Source organism: Montipora capricornis, chromosome 9 (genome assembly GCF_036669925.1).
Source record: "Montipora capricornis isolate CH-2021 chromosome 9, ASM3666992v2, whole genome shotgun sequence".
Classification (NCBI taxonomy): domain Eukaryota; kingdom Metazoa; phylum Cnidaria; class Anthozoa; order Scleractinia; family Acroporidae; genus Montipora; species Montipora capricornis.
This window is the reverse complement of record NC_090891.1, coordinates 1,138,507-1,151,006: the sequence shown is the minus strand read 5'-3', so window position 1 is coordinate 1,151,006 and position 12,500 is coordinate 1,138,507. Positions and strand designations below refer to the sequence as shown.

Genomic DNA, 12,500 nt, shown 5'->3' with positions numbered 1-12,500 from the left:
CAGATTAAAGAAATAAGAATGAAGTTTCATAAACAAGCATAGGCAAACCACCCTGCCAGCAGAGCCTTTCTCAACTCGACGAGAAAGAAAGGAATCTGCAGAAATCGTGTAAAGTCCTTATTGAGTATGCGCAAGCCGTTGCCTCGAGGCAGTTTCAAACTCAGGCCAAACCTCGATCGCACTCCCAGACGCCATATTGATTTTTGTACTGAAGGCTCGATTTCGACCTTAGCCTTGTCAAAAATATGATGCGCGGTAACCCTAAACCGGTTTGACAGGAGTGACTAGCCCATAAACGTGTGCTGCGGGGACTTAAAAGACTCTCGCCTCTGGTGAGTTTTAGAGAGCCTCTTATCCTTATTTCAGTTACTAACATAAACTAGTCACGATCAGGTCATTATGAAAGAGGCAGGAGATCGTCCATCCTCGAGGACCTAGGGACCGTGGACGAAAACAGCGACGGAAGTTTTCAAGATCGGGGAATATGAGAGACATAAACTCTTTTTTTCGGTTACTTTTAAAAATGATTAACAAAATGTATTCCCTTAATTTGTCGATATCGCCTCTGAATCAAGGGATAGTTACGTAATAGTTATGCAACGCGTTCGAGTAGTAAAGGCTCGTGTGTGTACAAGAAAATACAAGTAACTAGCGGGATATTCCACGGTATAACACGAGAAAGGGTTGCATAACTATTTACAGCGGTCTTACCCAAGCGAGCATAAGAGGTATCGCCGACATGAATTCATTATCATTTCGATAGACGACTCAACCAGCATGCCTGGGGCCCGTTTCTCGAAAGTCCCGAATACTTTGCGGGCCCGACAAGCCATTTGTGAAACTGCGAACCGCTTGTTTTGAAAAGCCGATCTTTTAACATGTTTTCAAGCTAACTAAAAGAAACATTTCCGTGAAGTTTGACGACTTAAATCCTGTCCGTTCTTGAGATACAAAGGGAATTGTGGCACCCGAAACAGGCCCGAAAAGTTTCGGGACTTTTGAGAAACAGGCCACTGATCCGGCTCCTCAACCACAGGAAAAAACCACCTCAAGTGCCAAGGCCGCCTTAAGACGCCGTTGTACAAAGCATTGTCGCTTCAGCAACTCCAGTTCAGGATACACCTGACCAGCTAGAAGTACACTTAATTTTAGTCTTTCCTCTTTATTTTTCCACTTTCCTGTTTTGTACATTTGCGGGCCGGTTTATCTCGCGCCCGTTACTCTCGTGGTCCTGTATTCGGTTCGTCGCTCTCTTTGCTGGTATTATGCGGTTTCTTCATTTTATTTTGTACGTTTAGTATGTAGCTTTAGCCGGCTTCTACCCCATTTTCCAGTTTGTTTAAGTTTTTGGGCAGTTTTGCCCCTTTTATCATTACCGCGTGCTCCCTTTACTTTTGCACATTTTTAGCAGTGTCACATTCTATTGCTTCCCTCCTGCTATATCGTTTCTCTCATTTCCTCTTCTTACCCGTCGTCTGCCTCGCACAATATGTTTCAAAATTTCCTACCTAGTAACGGCCGGTGTTCTGTCATTTACAGCCATTCCGTGGCTATTTGCTTATATTTTTCCACCTTGAGATGTCCTGTTATTTGTTGCCTCATGGCCGATGTTTTATTCGTATATTTTCCGGCATGAGATGTTTTGTTATTTGTTGCCTCATGGTCGATGTTTAACTCGCATATTTTCCAGCATGAGATGTTTTGTTATTTGTTTCCCTATGGCCGATGTTTTATTTGCATATTTTCCAGCATGAGATGTTGCTATTTGTTTCCTTATGGCCTATGTTTTACTCGCATACTTTTCGGCGGGAGATGTTTTTGTTAGTTGTTACCTCGTGACCGATGTTTGGTTCACATATTTCCCGGCATGAGATGTTACAGTATCTGTTACCTCTTAACCGACTTTATTTGTGATTGGATTTATAAATATTTTTTGACTTGTAATGTTTTGAAGATGTTTTCGGGCATTAGATATCTGTTTTATACATTAATATTTTTTGCTGGGACATGTGATTATTTGTTGTTTATGTTGATTTTGTATATTTCTCGGTATAAGATTTTAAATTATTATTTACCTTAGAGCCGATGTTTATTTCACTTGTTTTCTGGCTCGCGATGCTGTACTAATTTTCACTTCATTACAGATGTTAGAATATCTTCCGTCTTAAGTGTTGTAACTATCGTTTTCTCTTCACTGATCGCGGTTAACTTTGTATATATACTTCACATGTCCTTTTTGTTTGTTTTCAGGGTACTGTTTGTATCTATTGCAATGGAATTTTTTTTTTCTCTGCCTCGTCTGTTTCTATTGTGGCATCTCTTGCCACACTGCGAATAGATGTTTTCCTCGTAACCAGTTTGTAAATCGCTATACCCCGTATTCTAGGCGCGGTCGAGGCGGTAATAAGTAACTTTCTCGTATTTTGTGTACTTCCCATCAAATTTGCTGGTTAATAAAATGTTCTTGTCCTACAGTCCATTTATTTCCTTTATCTCTCCCTGATTTGCCCTGACAGTTTTGAAAGGGAGTCTAATTCCCTCTCGGATTACTAAGGCTCAAAGCTGTCATCTGTTGAGCCATCTCCTCCTTTACATTTTCCCTTTTAAACTCGTGGATACGCGAAGCGTAGAAACGGGTTTCTTGCCGGGACTCCGATATGCAAATGTGTCACTCACTCAGGTGTAGACACTGTTCGTAATTAGTCGGCCCGAACGAGACTGCCCGAATAACCCGAACCCGAGGCCATGTTGGAATAGTAACGGCGCAATCATGGCAGCCCGCATTGATTGTGCATTGCATTGGGATGATTTTGTAGCTTTTACACGACCATTAATACCAAGCGTCTCCCTAAATTGAAGTGGAGTTGACTGAATTTCAGGAGCCTTTGACTCGCCCAGGCGTTAAACATGACGAGGAGATGAGCGTTTGCTCTTCGACCCCTCAAGCTCACGGGGGGCGTATAAATTCCAGCTTGCTGGAGAGTGACCCGAAAATGAGTAAATCTCATGCTAATGTGCTAAGCTTTGATGAGAATGTGTCTTATTTGTCGGCCATGACGAACTTATATGAGCGAAACGAACACTTCTTAATGAGCGAAACGGCCACTGAAAACAGGACAAACATGGGCAGAATCGACGAGATCACGCGACACCAAAGAACTTATGTGGCCACCCAGGACGACAAACATTGCTCTAAAGACCTGTGTACTGATTCAAGCTTAAATACTGGTAGGAATGGAGATGAAGAAGTATCCAAACGGTCAAGAAGTAAGTCAAAGTTTACTTGTAAATATGCCTGCCGTGACAGAGAACCATCGAGATTGCGATTTAAGAAAATCATTAAAATGTTCAAAAAAAGTAAGTCAAGTATAAAGCGTATTAAGCGTTATATTATGTACAATACACCACATTCGTCTGGGTTGAAAAACTTTCTATCCATTGATTTCCGAATTTACCTTGCCACTAGATTGTGTAGAAGTAGACCTGTTGGAAAGAATACTTCTTCAGCTTGCCGTTGTATGACTCATGATATTTATATCAAAACAAGAACTAATACTAGTAAGCATAAACATACAGATGTATTGCTTTATGTTAATGATGGTTGTAGCTTGAATAACTGTTATTCAATAAATTGTACTAAACAACAAGAAAAGTATTGTGTTTCAAGGGCAAAGATATGTACTTCATGTGACATTGAGTTGTACCCAGGTCCTGTTAATGATTATTTGTTGTTGCAATCTAGATTAGCTCAACGTGGCTTGTCAATATTAGATGTTGGTGGTGCAGGTGATTGTTTTTTTAGAGTAGTATCTCATCAACTGTATGGTGAACCTAGCTATCATATGAACATTCGTAGTGTTGGTGTTCAATATATGAGAGCTAACCCAGACAGATTCATTGAAAGTATTACATGGGATTCATGGGCAAGGTATTTAGCTAATATGTCACAACAGAGTACATGGGCTGAAGCACTTGTAATACAAGCAGTTGCCGATGCATTCCATTTGGCAAAAGAGGCTACTTATTTTGATGTACTTTACGTGCATTAAATTAGAGACTAGCAGTTCCACATTGGAAAGCAAGTACTGTCCAGAAACCTTACCTACAGCATTGAGTGGAATGCAATGACAAAGGTCTGTAAGCTCATATGGGAAGAAAAAAACTTCTTGAATACATGCAAATTTTCCCAGTAATCTTCTAAACACTTGACAAACACAAACTGTGTGTGTGTGTGTGGGGGGGAGGGAGGGAAGGGGGTACAGGCCACTATGACTTTAGACTCCTTTGCCTATACCACACCGTGTTCACTAGTGTTCACCTGCCACTTTGCCAAGCTAGCTATTCTGGACATATGTCTTTGTAATATGTACAAAGCCTACACCAAATGAGATGAGAGCGACTGCACACTATGAACCCAGCTTGTTTTAATAGCCTTTAAAATTGACCAATAATTGCAAGTTCACCAACATGTTACATCTAGATTACTTAATCCACGAGTTTAGCCGTGGGTTCATTTGATTTTCTTTCTTTTAGTCCCCTGCCAAGCGCTTTAAGCTCGCCTTCACCTTTCGGGAATGGGACGTTATTCTTGATTTCAACCCAGAAAGCGTAACCAGACCTTCAGTACATTGGGTCAAGTTTGATCACTCTCCTCATGGCTCAGGGGATGACAGAAAATAATCTTCATGTCTTTCTGGAATTTGTGAAAGCGGTTCTTGATGGCCATGCCCTTGGAGATCCTTCTATGCTTGCCTTTCGGGATCCGGAAACTTTTGTCGCGGGTAATCTCCACAGTCGCCTTCCTGCCTGGGAACTTATTGTCAAGTGTGCTCCGTACGTCTACGTCTACTTCCTTCTTGAGGTTATGTTATTTCTCCTCCCCTTTACCCTTTGGTTCCCTTTTGAAGTTGTCTCAGTTTTAGGTTTTAGTTTCGGGGATTTTCTTTTGAGACTAGGTATGTTTGGTGGACTGCCTATCATAGCGGAGCTCCGCGCGCGCGCGTGGAGCACCATTGTTATGAAAATATGGTAACCCATCGATGTGAGAAAATTTGTTTTTATAGCCATGACGTCATGAGCGTCCGTACGTAAGTACGACCGCCCCTTCATGTATGCCAATGTTACCAGTACACGTAACCATATAACGGGCTCAAGTTTAGAGCTCATCGAGGAGGCAATACTCGATTTGACACTGCAGCTAGTTTACCGCATACATCTTTGATATTGAACATCAATGTTATGGTCAATTGACACCTGTCGAAACAAGGTATCCGCTGACCAGTATGACGTGACCATATCGCGGGCACAAGTTGAACCTACTCGAGGTCAGCTGTTTCTTTGAAGTTGACCGCTGACCAGGGACTGGTTGTTGATTGGATCGGAGGCTCAAGGTCAGACACACACACACCTGAACGACGCTTCATTTTTGGCGCTCTTTCTGTGGCTTGTCGCGGCTACACAGCCATTCTACGTCAACAAAAGATCTTGACAGTCGATGCTTTTCGAGTTCAGGTACGTTTTGGAAAATATATTTTTCTTGCATTTTTCGCTGGTTTCAGTCAAGGTTTAACATAAACTAGACCCTCCGTGAGGGTACACTGGGTTGCCTGTGGTACGTGCAGCGTTCCAGGCAAATCTTTTTAGGTTGGGGGGTCATTAAGACCATTTATTATATGGCTCGTGTTTGTAGCCGATATAACGCGCGCTCTGATTGTGACTGAATTGTAGGGCATTATTCTCTCGTAATGCCCACGGGCCGATTACGGGCTTGCAAAAACAAAGCAAAAGGTAATTAAAAAAAACCATATAATAAACTACTTACTAACCGAGCAAGCTCGAGCCGTACTGGGGAATATTGGCCCTGGGTCGTTTTTGTACGGACCTCGCTGCGCTCGGTCCGTACTGCCACGACCTCGGGCCAATATTCCCCAGTACGGCCCTCGCGCTCGGTTAGTAAGAAGTTATTAAGGGGTCACCCAGAAGTCATACCAGCAGAGGCCCTTTGGCTCACAGGTCCTCACATGTTCGTACGACGAAACAGATCCTTTTCTGAGGTTAAGAACCTGGCTACCGGCCTATTCATTAACTCTTTTTCCTACTTTCCCAACCGCGAGAAAACCGCGGTAAATCAGCCATCGCCAAAAGATGTTTTCTTTCTCGAAAAATATTTAAAGTTAGGGGGAAAAATTACATCATTTTAAAGCTAAGAAAATAAGCTTTCCAACATCAGCCATCGCCAAAAAATGTTTTTTTCTCAAAAAATATTTAAAGTTAGGGGGAAAAAATACATCATTTTAAAGCTAAGAAAATAAGCTTTCCAACAGCATTTAACTTATTTACAGACAACTGAAACATTTTATAAAACTGAAAGTTGAACGAAACAATTTAAGAAAAATAACAGTAAAACATGTTTTCCAGGCAAGATGTGGTCATTGTAGCGTTGATTACGAATTTTTGTTTGCAAAACTGAAATTTTCTGCAATTTATCTGCTTTGTTGGACATAAACTCGACCGAAAACTGATGAGGCACGAATATTTTTCGATTTTTAGTAAATAATCGGATTAGCGATCAATGCGTAATGTGATAATGCGATAGAAGTGTCAAATTTCCCCCCCCCCCCCCCCCCCCCGATGCTAACGGCAACGGAAGCGATCGCATTACGAATAATTAACCCCTGTTTGCCAAAAACCACCCAAATAACCGATTTTTCGGCGGAAAATTCATCCCAGAGGATAAAACTAGACACTGGACATGTAATAAAGGTAAATATGTTCGAGCGAAAGCGAAAACAAGCAAATATTTTGAGAGAAAACACAATTATGTGAGATCAAAGGAACATGTGGTGAAGACACGCAATTAGTTTTCTGCAATTGCATCGCTTCGAAAATCTTACCTTTTCAGCGATTTTAACGCTTGATTTCCCATCCAATCCACCTGGTCTAGTCTTTGAATTCACTACTATCGCTGCCCTACGAATCTTCAGTGTTCAACATTACAGCACACTTGGTAAAAGACGGCTCGACGGGCGACAGATTGTTGTCGAAGTCCATTACTCGTCGCTTAAGATTCCTCCCCCTGTCTTGTTCAGTATCCAATTGATTTGCCATTATTGAGCTTCATAAGGGTATATTTTGTTCAAAGATCCACTAAAACGCCATTCGCGTTACATGACTTTCGACGCCATTGTCGGTTAAGTTGAGCGTTCTACTGTGTCCACCAGAGAAAACTAGGCATTTCCCACTACCCTCTCGATCCTAAGAAAATACGCCCAGAAGGCTCTATGCACAAGGACACCACTTAGCAGGGGAGTGACAGGCAAAACTTTTACCGACACGGAAAAAAAAAAATCTACCCATTTTCCGACTGGGATTGCCATACGGCAACCCAGTAAATAGCTGTGGTCAGGACATACTGGTGGCTACGTAATTATTCAAGTCAAGCATTGGAGCGATATAAACTTAAAGCTGAGTGTTTATTTGAAATTTGTTTCAGGCTGCTTTTTGCTCTGAATTGCAGCTTTTGGTATGTCTTAAGATTTTTAATTTTGAATGCACTAAGGTTGCAAGATGCCTGGACGGCCTATGACAGAAGAACAGAAACGAAAGAAGAGAGAAAGAGAACGAGAACGACCGGTACACCAGTAATAGCTTAAAGTTGGTGGAAGGAGTTACTCCACAAATTCTTTTCTTGGACACTAAACCGTTTGTTATTTCTACGGGTGAGTTATTTCAAGTGGATGCATATGTCTAAAACATGGTTTAGTCGTTTTTTCCTTTGTTCAGGAATGTTAACTGGAATGAAATAACAATCATCTGGACAGAAATATATAATCGATCTGTTTCTGGTTTGTTTGGCTTTAAAATGCGAGCGAACAAGATATCTTTTTACTCCGCTTGCCTAACTGTTTTTTGATGTGCCTCGACAGTGACAAGAATTTTGCACTTATGTACTAAACATGAAATCACAATGAGTTCTCGTAAAAGTATAAGGAGAAATATCACCAGCTTGTGTTTTCAGAAGTTTTTTTAGAGCACGTACAGGTAATTTGTTGGAGATCTTGTTTGAAGTTAGTTCTTTCTAGCCGATTCTGGTTTTAAGCCAAGCTGGCGTGTTTCAATGAAATACAGCAAAAGGTAAATGATCTTGTTTTCAGAGATAAAGTGGAATAAATAAAGTACATCAATAAAACAGTACTCCTTGTTTGACCTTGAACCGACAAAGACGATCTGTCATATCACGAGCTATAGTACGTCTGTGATTTCTAATTTTAACGTGATTCCTATTTACAGCGGTCTTACCCAAGCGAGTATAAGAGGTATCGCCGACATTAATTCATTATCATTTCGATAGAAGACTCGAGCATTTTCTGTAAGGCGTCTCCTATCTCCTTTACACTCTCTTACCTGTGCTCCTTTCCAATGGCCACCTTCGGATCACCTTTACCCTCCCTCTCCTCCCAATTCGTCAATGTACTTACTGTTCTGTATATCTTCATCTGAAGGTGGCCACCAGACCTCCATACCTCAGTAGGAGTGCAGGTAAGATCGGTGTAAATAGGTTACGATTTTATACCATGCCATAGAAAATACAGTGCCCAGCAAGGCACGATGGGAAGGATGGGTGTGATACCGTTGAATTGCACTGATCGATGGTAAGGTTCGGTGGAACACGGCTTTCCTGCATTCTGATTTGGCTGTATTTTCTATGGCATGGTATAAATAGACATAGATTGATAGATAGATCGGGAGAAGCTATCTAAAGACCTGATCCATTTAGCATGTTTGATTCTTTCTATTCAAAATTATCTGAAGTTATCGATAGACATGTCCCAATAAAAGAATCATCTCTGAGAGAGATTAAGTATCTGGCCTCAGAAAATCAATATATTATCAAGAATAGCTTCCATAGAAAAATCCTTCAAACCCAATCTGAGTATTGTCTTCAGAAATTTAAATATTACAGAAATAAAATAAATCACCTTGTAAAATTAAGTAAACGACAATATTATCATAATTATTTTCTAAGAAATGCAAAGGATAGCAAATATATTTGTAATGGAATTAAACAGATTATTAATTTTAAATCAAAGTCAACCCTGAGAATCTCAAAGATTAATTTAAATGATTCTGAGATCACAGATCAAATTGAGATAGCTCAAGCTTTTAATAAGTATTTCTCTAATATTGGCAATGAATTAGCTAATACAATACCGTCTGTCAATAAATCACCTATGATTTACTTAAATTATCCTCTCCTTAATAGTTTCTTTATCTTTCCTACCACTGTTACGGTAACTAATCACCGGCACAAAGATAATAACTTCGCTATTTCCACGAAACGCAATTTAACTGTAAACAACGGGAGACAACATAACTCGAGCTAGCGACTACTCTTAGTACAATCTCAGTACACTTAACTCAATACTTCTCTATGCTTATCTGACACAGGCAAAGTACTGTCCTTCTCTTTGACGAAAGCTCCCAAAGACTTCTTTCATAGTATCGCACTCCACGGAAACCAACTGCGAACTTGACAGCAGAATGTCAAAATCACACACGAACATCCCTTCACTCATCACTTGTCACACAATATCACTTGGAAATCACAGACAGGGAACGAAGACCCGAATCACAACCACAACCAACTGACTAGAGAGCCGCTTATATAAGTATACGAAGAAATTCTAGAAGTTTCCAAAAGTTACTATATACAGCTATTACAATAAACTCTATTTTTAAACTTACGAGTCGCAGACTGTTTTGAAATTGATGAGTCACAGTTCTAGAAAATTCTTGAAACAACACATTGCGTGACATTGACATCCAGATAATCCCAATCCTTGTAACACTACTTCCTTTGAGATTGAAACAGAAATATGTAAACTTCAAAATGGCAAGGCCAAAGGACCGTATAGCATTCCAACTAATATTCTTAAGATAATCAAGGCAGTTATATCCAAGCTTCTGGAAATTATCTTCAATCTTTCTTTTCAGACAGGCATTGTTCCTAATAGCTTCAAGTTGGCCACTGCAATACCAATCCATATTTAATACACTTTTGGAGAAATTTATGTCTAATAGATTACTAGATTTTCTTGATAGAGAAAGGGTTCTTTCTGATAAACAGTTTGGCTTTCGTGCCAAGCATTCAACTAATCAAACAATTTTAAGTATTATTGATCAAATTCGAAGAGCAATTGATGAAAAAAAATTCTCTTGTGGTATATTTTTGGATTTTAGCAAAGCTTTTGACACAGTAAATCATAACATTCTCCTTGATAAATTGCAATACTATGGTATCAGGGGTGTGGCATTTACCTAAATTGTTACCGTCAATAATGTTTCCTCAGATCCTCTTCTGTCGTATTCCCCAAGGATCTGTTTTGGGTCCGTTGCTTTTCTTATTTTATGTAAATGATTTTTATCTTTTGCTAACGATGCTAATTTGCTCTGTAAACACAAAGATATTGTGTCTTTGCACTCCAATTTAAGTAACGAATTAAAATATCCATATGCGGTTATGTGCAAATTTTTTATCGTTAAATGTAGATAAATCGAATTTTGTAATTTTTCATCCATCTCAAAGAAAAATAACTTTCAAGTATCAGTAACAGACCTCTCATTAAGGAATATTTTATTAAGTACTTGGGAGATTTGATTGATGCTAATTTGAACTGGAAGAACCAAGCTGAATATATTGCCAGAAAAGTTAGAAAAGGTGTGGGTATACTCTCTAAACCTCGTTGTTACCTCGATATTTATAGCCTGGTAAATCTTTATTATGCACTCATCTACCCTTTCTTAATCTATGGGATAATTGCCAAGGGTAACACTTATCCTACCACTCTTCAGTCAATCTTCGTCTTGCAAAAAAAAGCTTTACGAATCATGACTTTTTCAAAGTTCGATGAGCATTCAAGTCCCTTATTTAAACAGTTGCAAATTCTCAAATTTAGTGATCTTGTTAGATATTTTGTGGCAATCTTTATGTACAAGTTTTTTAACCATCAATTACCTTTGGTTTTTAATGATTTATTTATTTCAGTTGACCAAATTCATAGATACAATACTCGGTTGGCCTGCAGGCAAACCTACTATTTAGCTAAACCTCGTACTGATTATGGTATTTTGAACTCTAAATAGTTATTTCTGATTGTCCGTACCTTTTCTTATTTATTAGTTAATTTAATCTTCAATTACCAATAAGATAACTCTAAGGTACAAATAAAGAAGATGTTGATAGTTAGATAGATAGATAGATTGACTTCGTGCAATCGAGGCCTGAACGGGGAATAGAGTGTCTTGTCATATGCACTTTCTTGAAATGACGATGCTACAAAAAGTGAAAGGAGGCCGATTATTTTTAAGTCCATCTGTACGCCATAGGCTCTCCTGTGAGGGAGGGATGAGGGGAAAAGGAACGATATTAAACGAAGCACAACACTTCAGATAAAAAAATAAAAGAAGACCTCACCATTACTTCCGAATCGCGGACAGATTTAATTGCTTTGCTTTTTGGAGTCGCTTTTTGTTTTCCTTTGCCTGAATATATAAATTCTTTTCGCAGCTTCACTTCCACGTCTGTGTAGACCAAGGGAAGATGTCATACATGGAAATTTACAGTGTGTTGTGCTAAAGCACTCCTAAGTCTCCACTTTACACTTCATTTAGATTCGCAGAATGTCGTATGATGTATTCTCAGAAGGACCTGCTTTTGCATTATAACTTACCAGAGCACCTTGGAGTAGTAAGAAAAGCTAGGAGAAGCGGGATTCCCGCAATCATGGACCTAAAGTGGTTTTTCCTCACTGACTTCATTGTTAATCTTCGCGTTGCCTTCACAATTGTGTCTACGACAAAGGAAAATTCCAGTATCAAAAAGACTGCTTCAGCGTTATTGATTCATGCTTGGGCTGAAACGACGCTGTTGCGGATTGATGAAACACGTACGGATCGGAATATGCGATATTTCAAAGACCCCGGCGTTTAAACGGCTTCAACATTTTGTTGAACGAAATGTCTGAGGCGTTTGAAAATTGCAAAAAATCTTGAAAGCTTATGCAAGCGTGTTGAATCAAATTTTAACCGATTTCAACTTCCAGTCAACATCGATTTTACAATTCCCATTTGAATTTGAGTACGCTGGTATTGGTGTATTCGCGTACGGAATACACCTAAAGCACAGTGACTTACGATCGATGGACTATTGTGTCCGATAAAGAAAGACGTTTCCAAATAAAGTGTTCAGAGCTGTTCATGCAATGATCTGACTCCAACTGCTAAATGCGACCGTTCGATCGAAATTGTTTTAGGAATAAAAAAGGAAACGAAATCAAACAACAACAGAGGACATGGAAGACATAGAAGGAGTTACATCGTCTTTTCAAGTGTGACAGGAAGTTAAACAAGAGAGGTTGTTTCTTTTCATGACGAAAAGTGAAAGAACTTCCGGGTGCACTCTTGTGAAGAGAGTGAAAACTTTAAATTGGTAATTTCCTCCA

General features: G+C 39.5%; 1 protein-coding gene across 1 annotated transcript in view; it reads right to left on the bottom strand.

The window, feature by feature from the left end:
- Positions 1-12,337, bottom strand: part of LOC138016404 (uncharacterized) — a 290,788-nt gene extending 278,451 nt beyond the window's left edge. The window contains exons 1-2 of the mRNA XM_068863547.1: positions 12,193-12,337; positions 11,730-11,849 (exon numbers count right to left, since the gene is read on the bottom strand). Of these exons, the coding sequence (XP_068719648.1) occupies positions 11,730-11,817 (88 nt within the window). The 5' untranslated portion in view covers positions 11,818-11,849; positions 12,193-12,337. The remainder of the gene's footprint in view (positions 1-11,729; positions 11,850-12,192) is intronic.
- Positions 12,338-12,500: the final 163 nt, after the last annotated feature.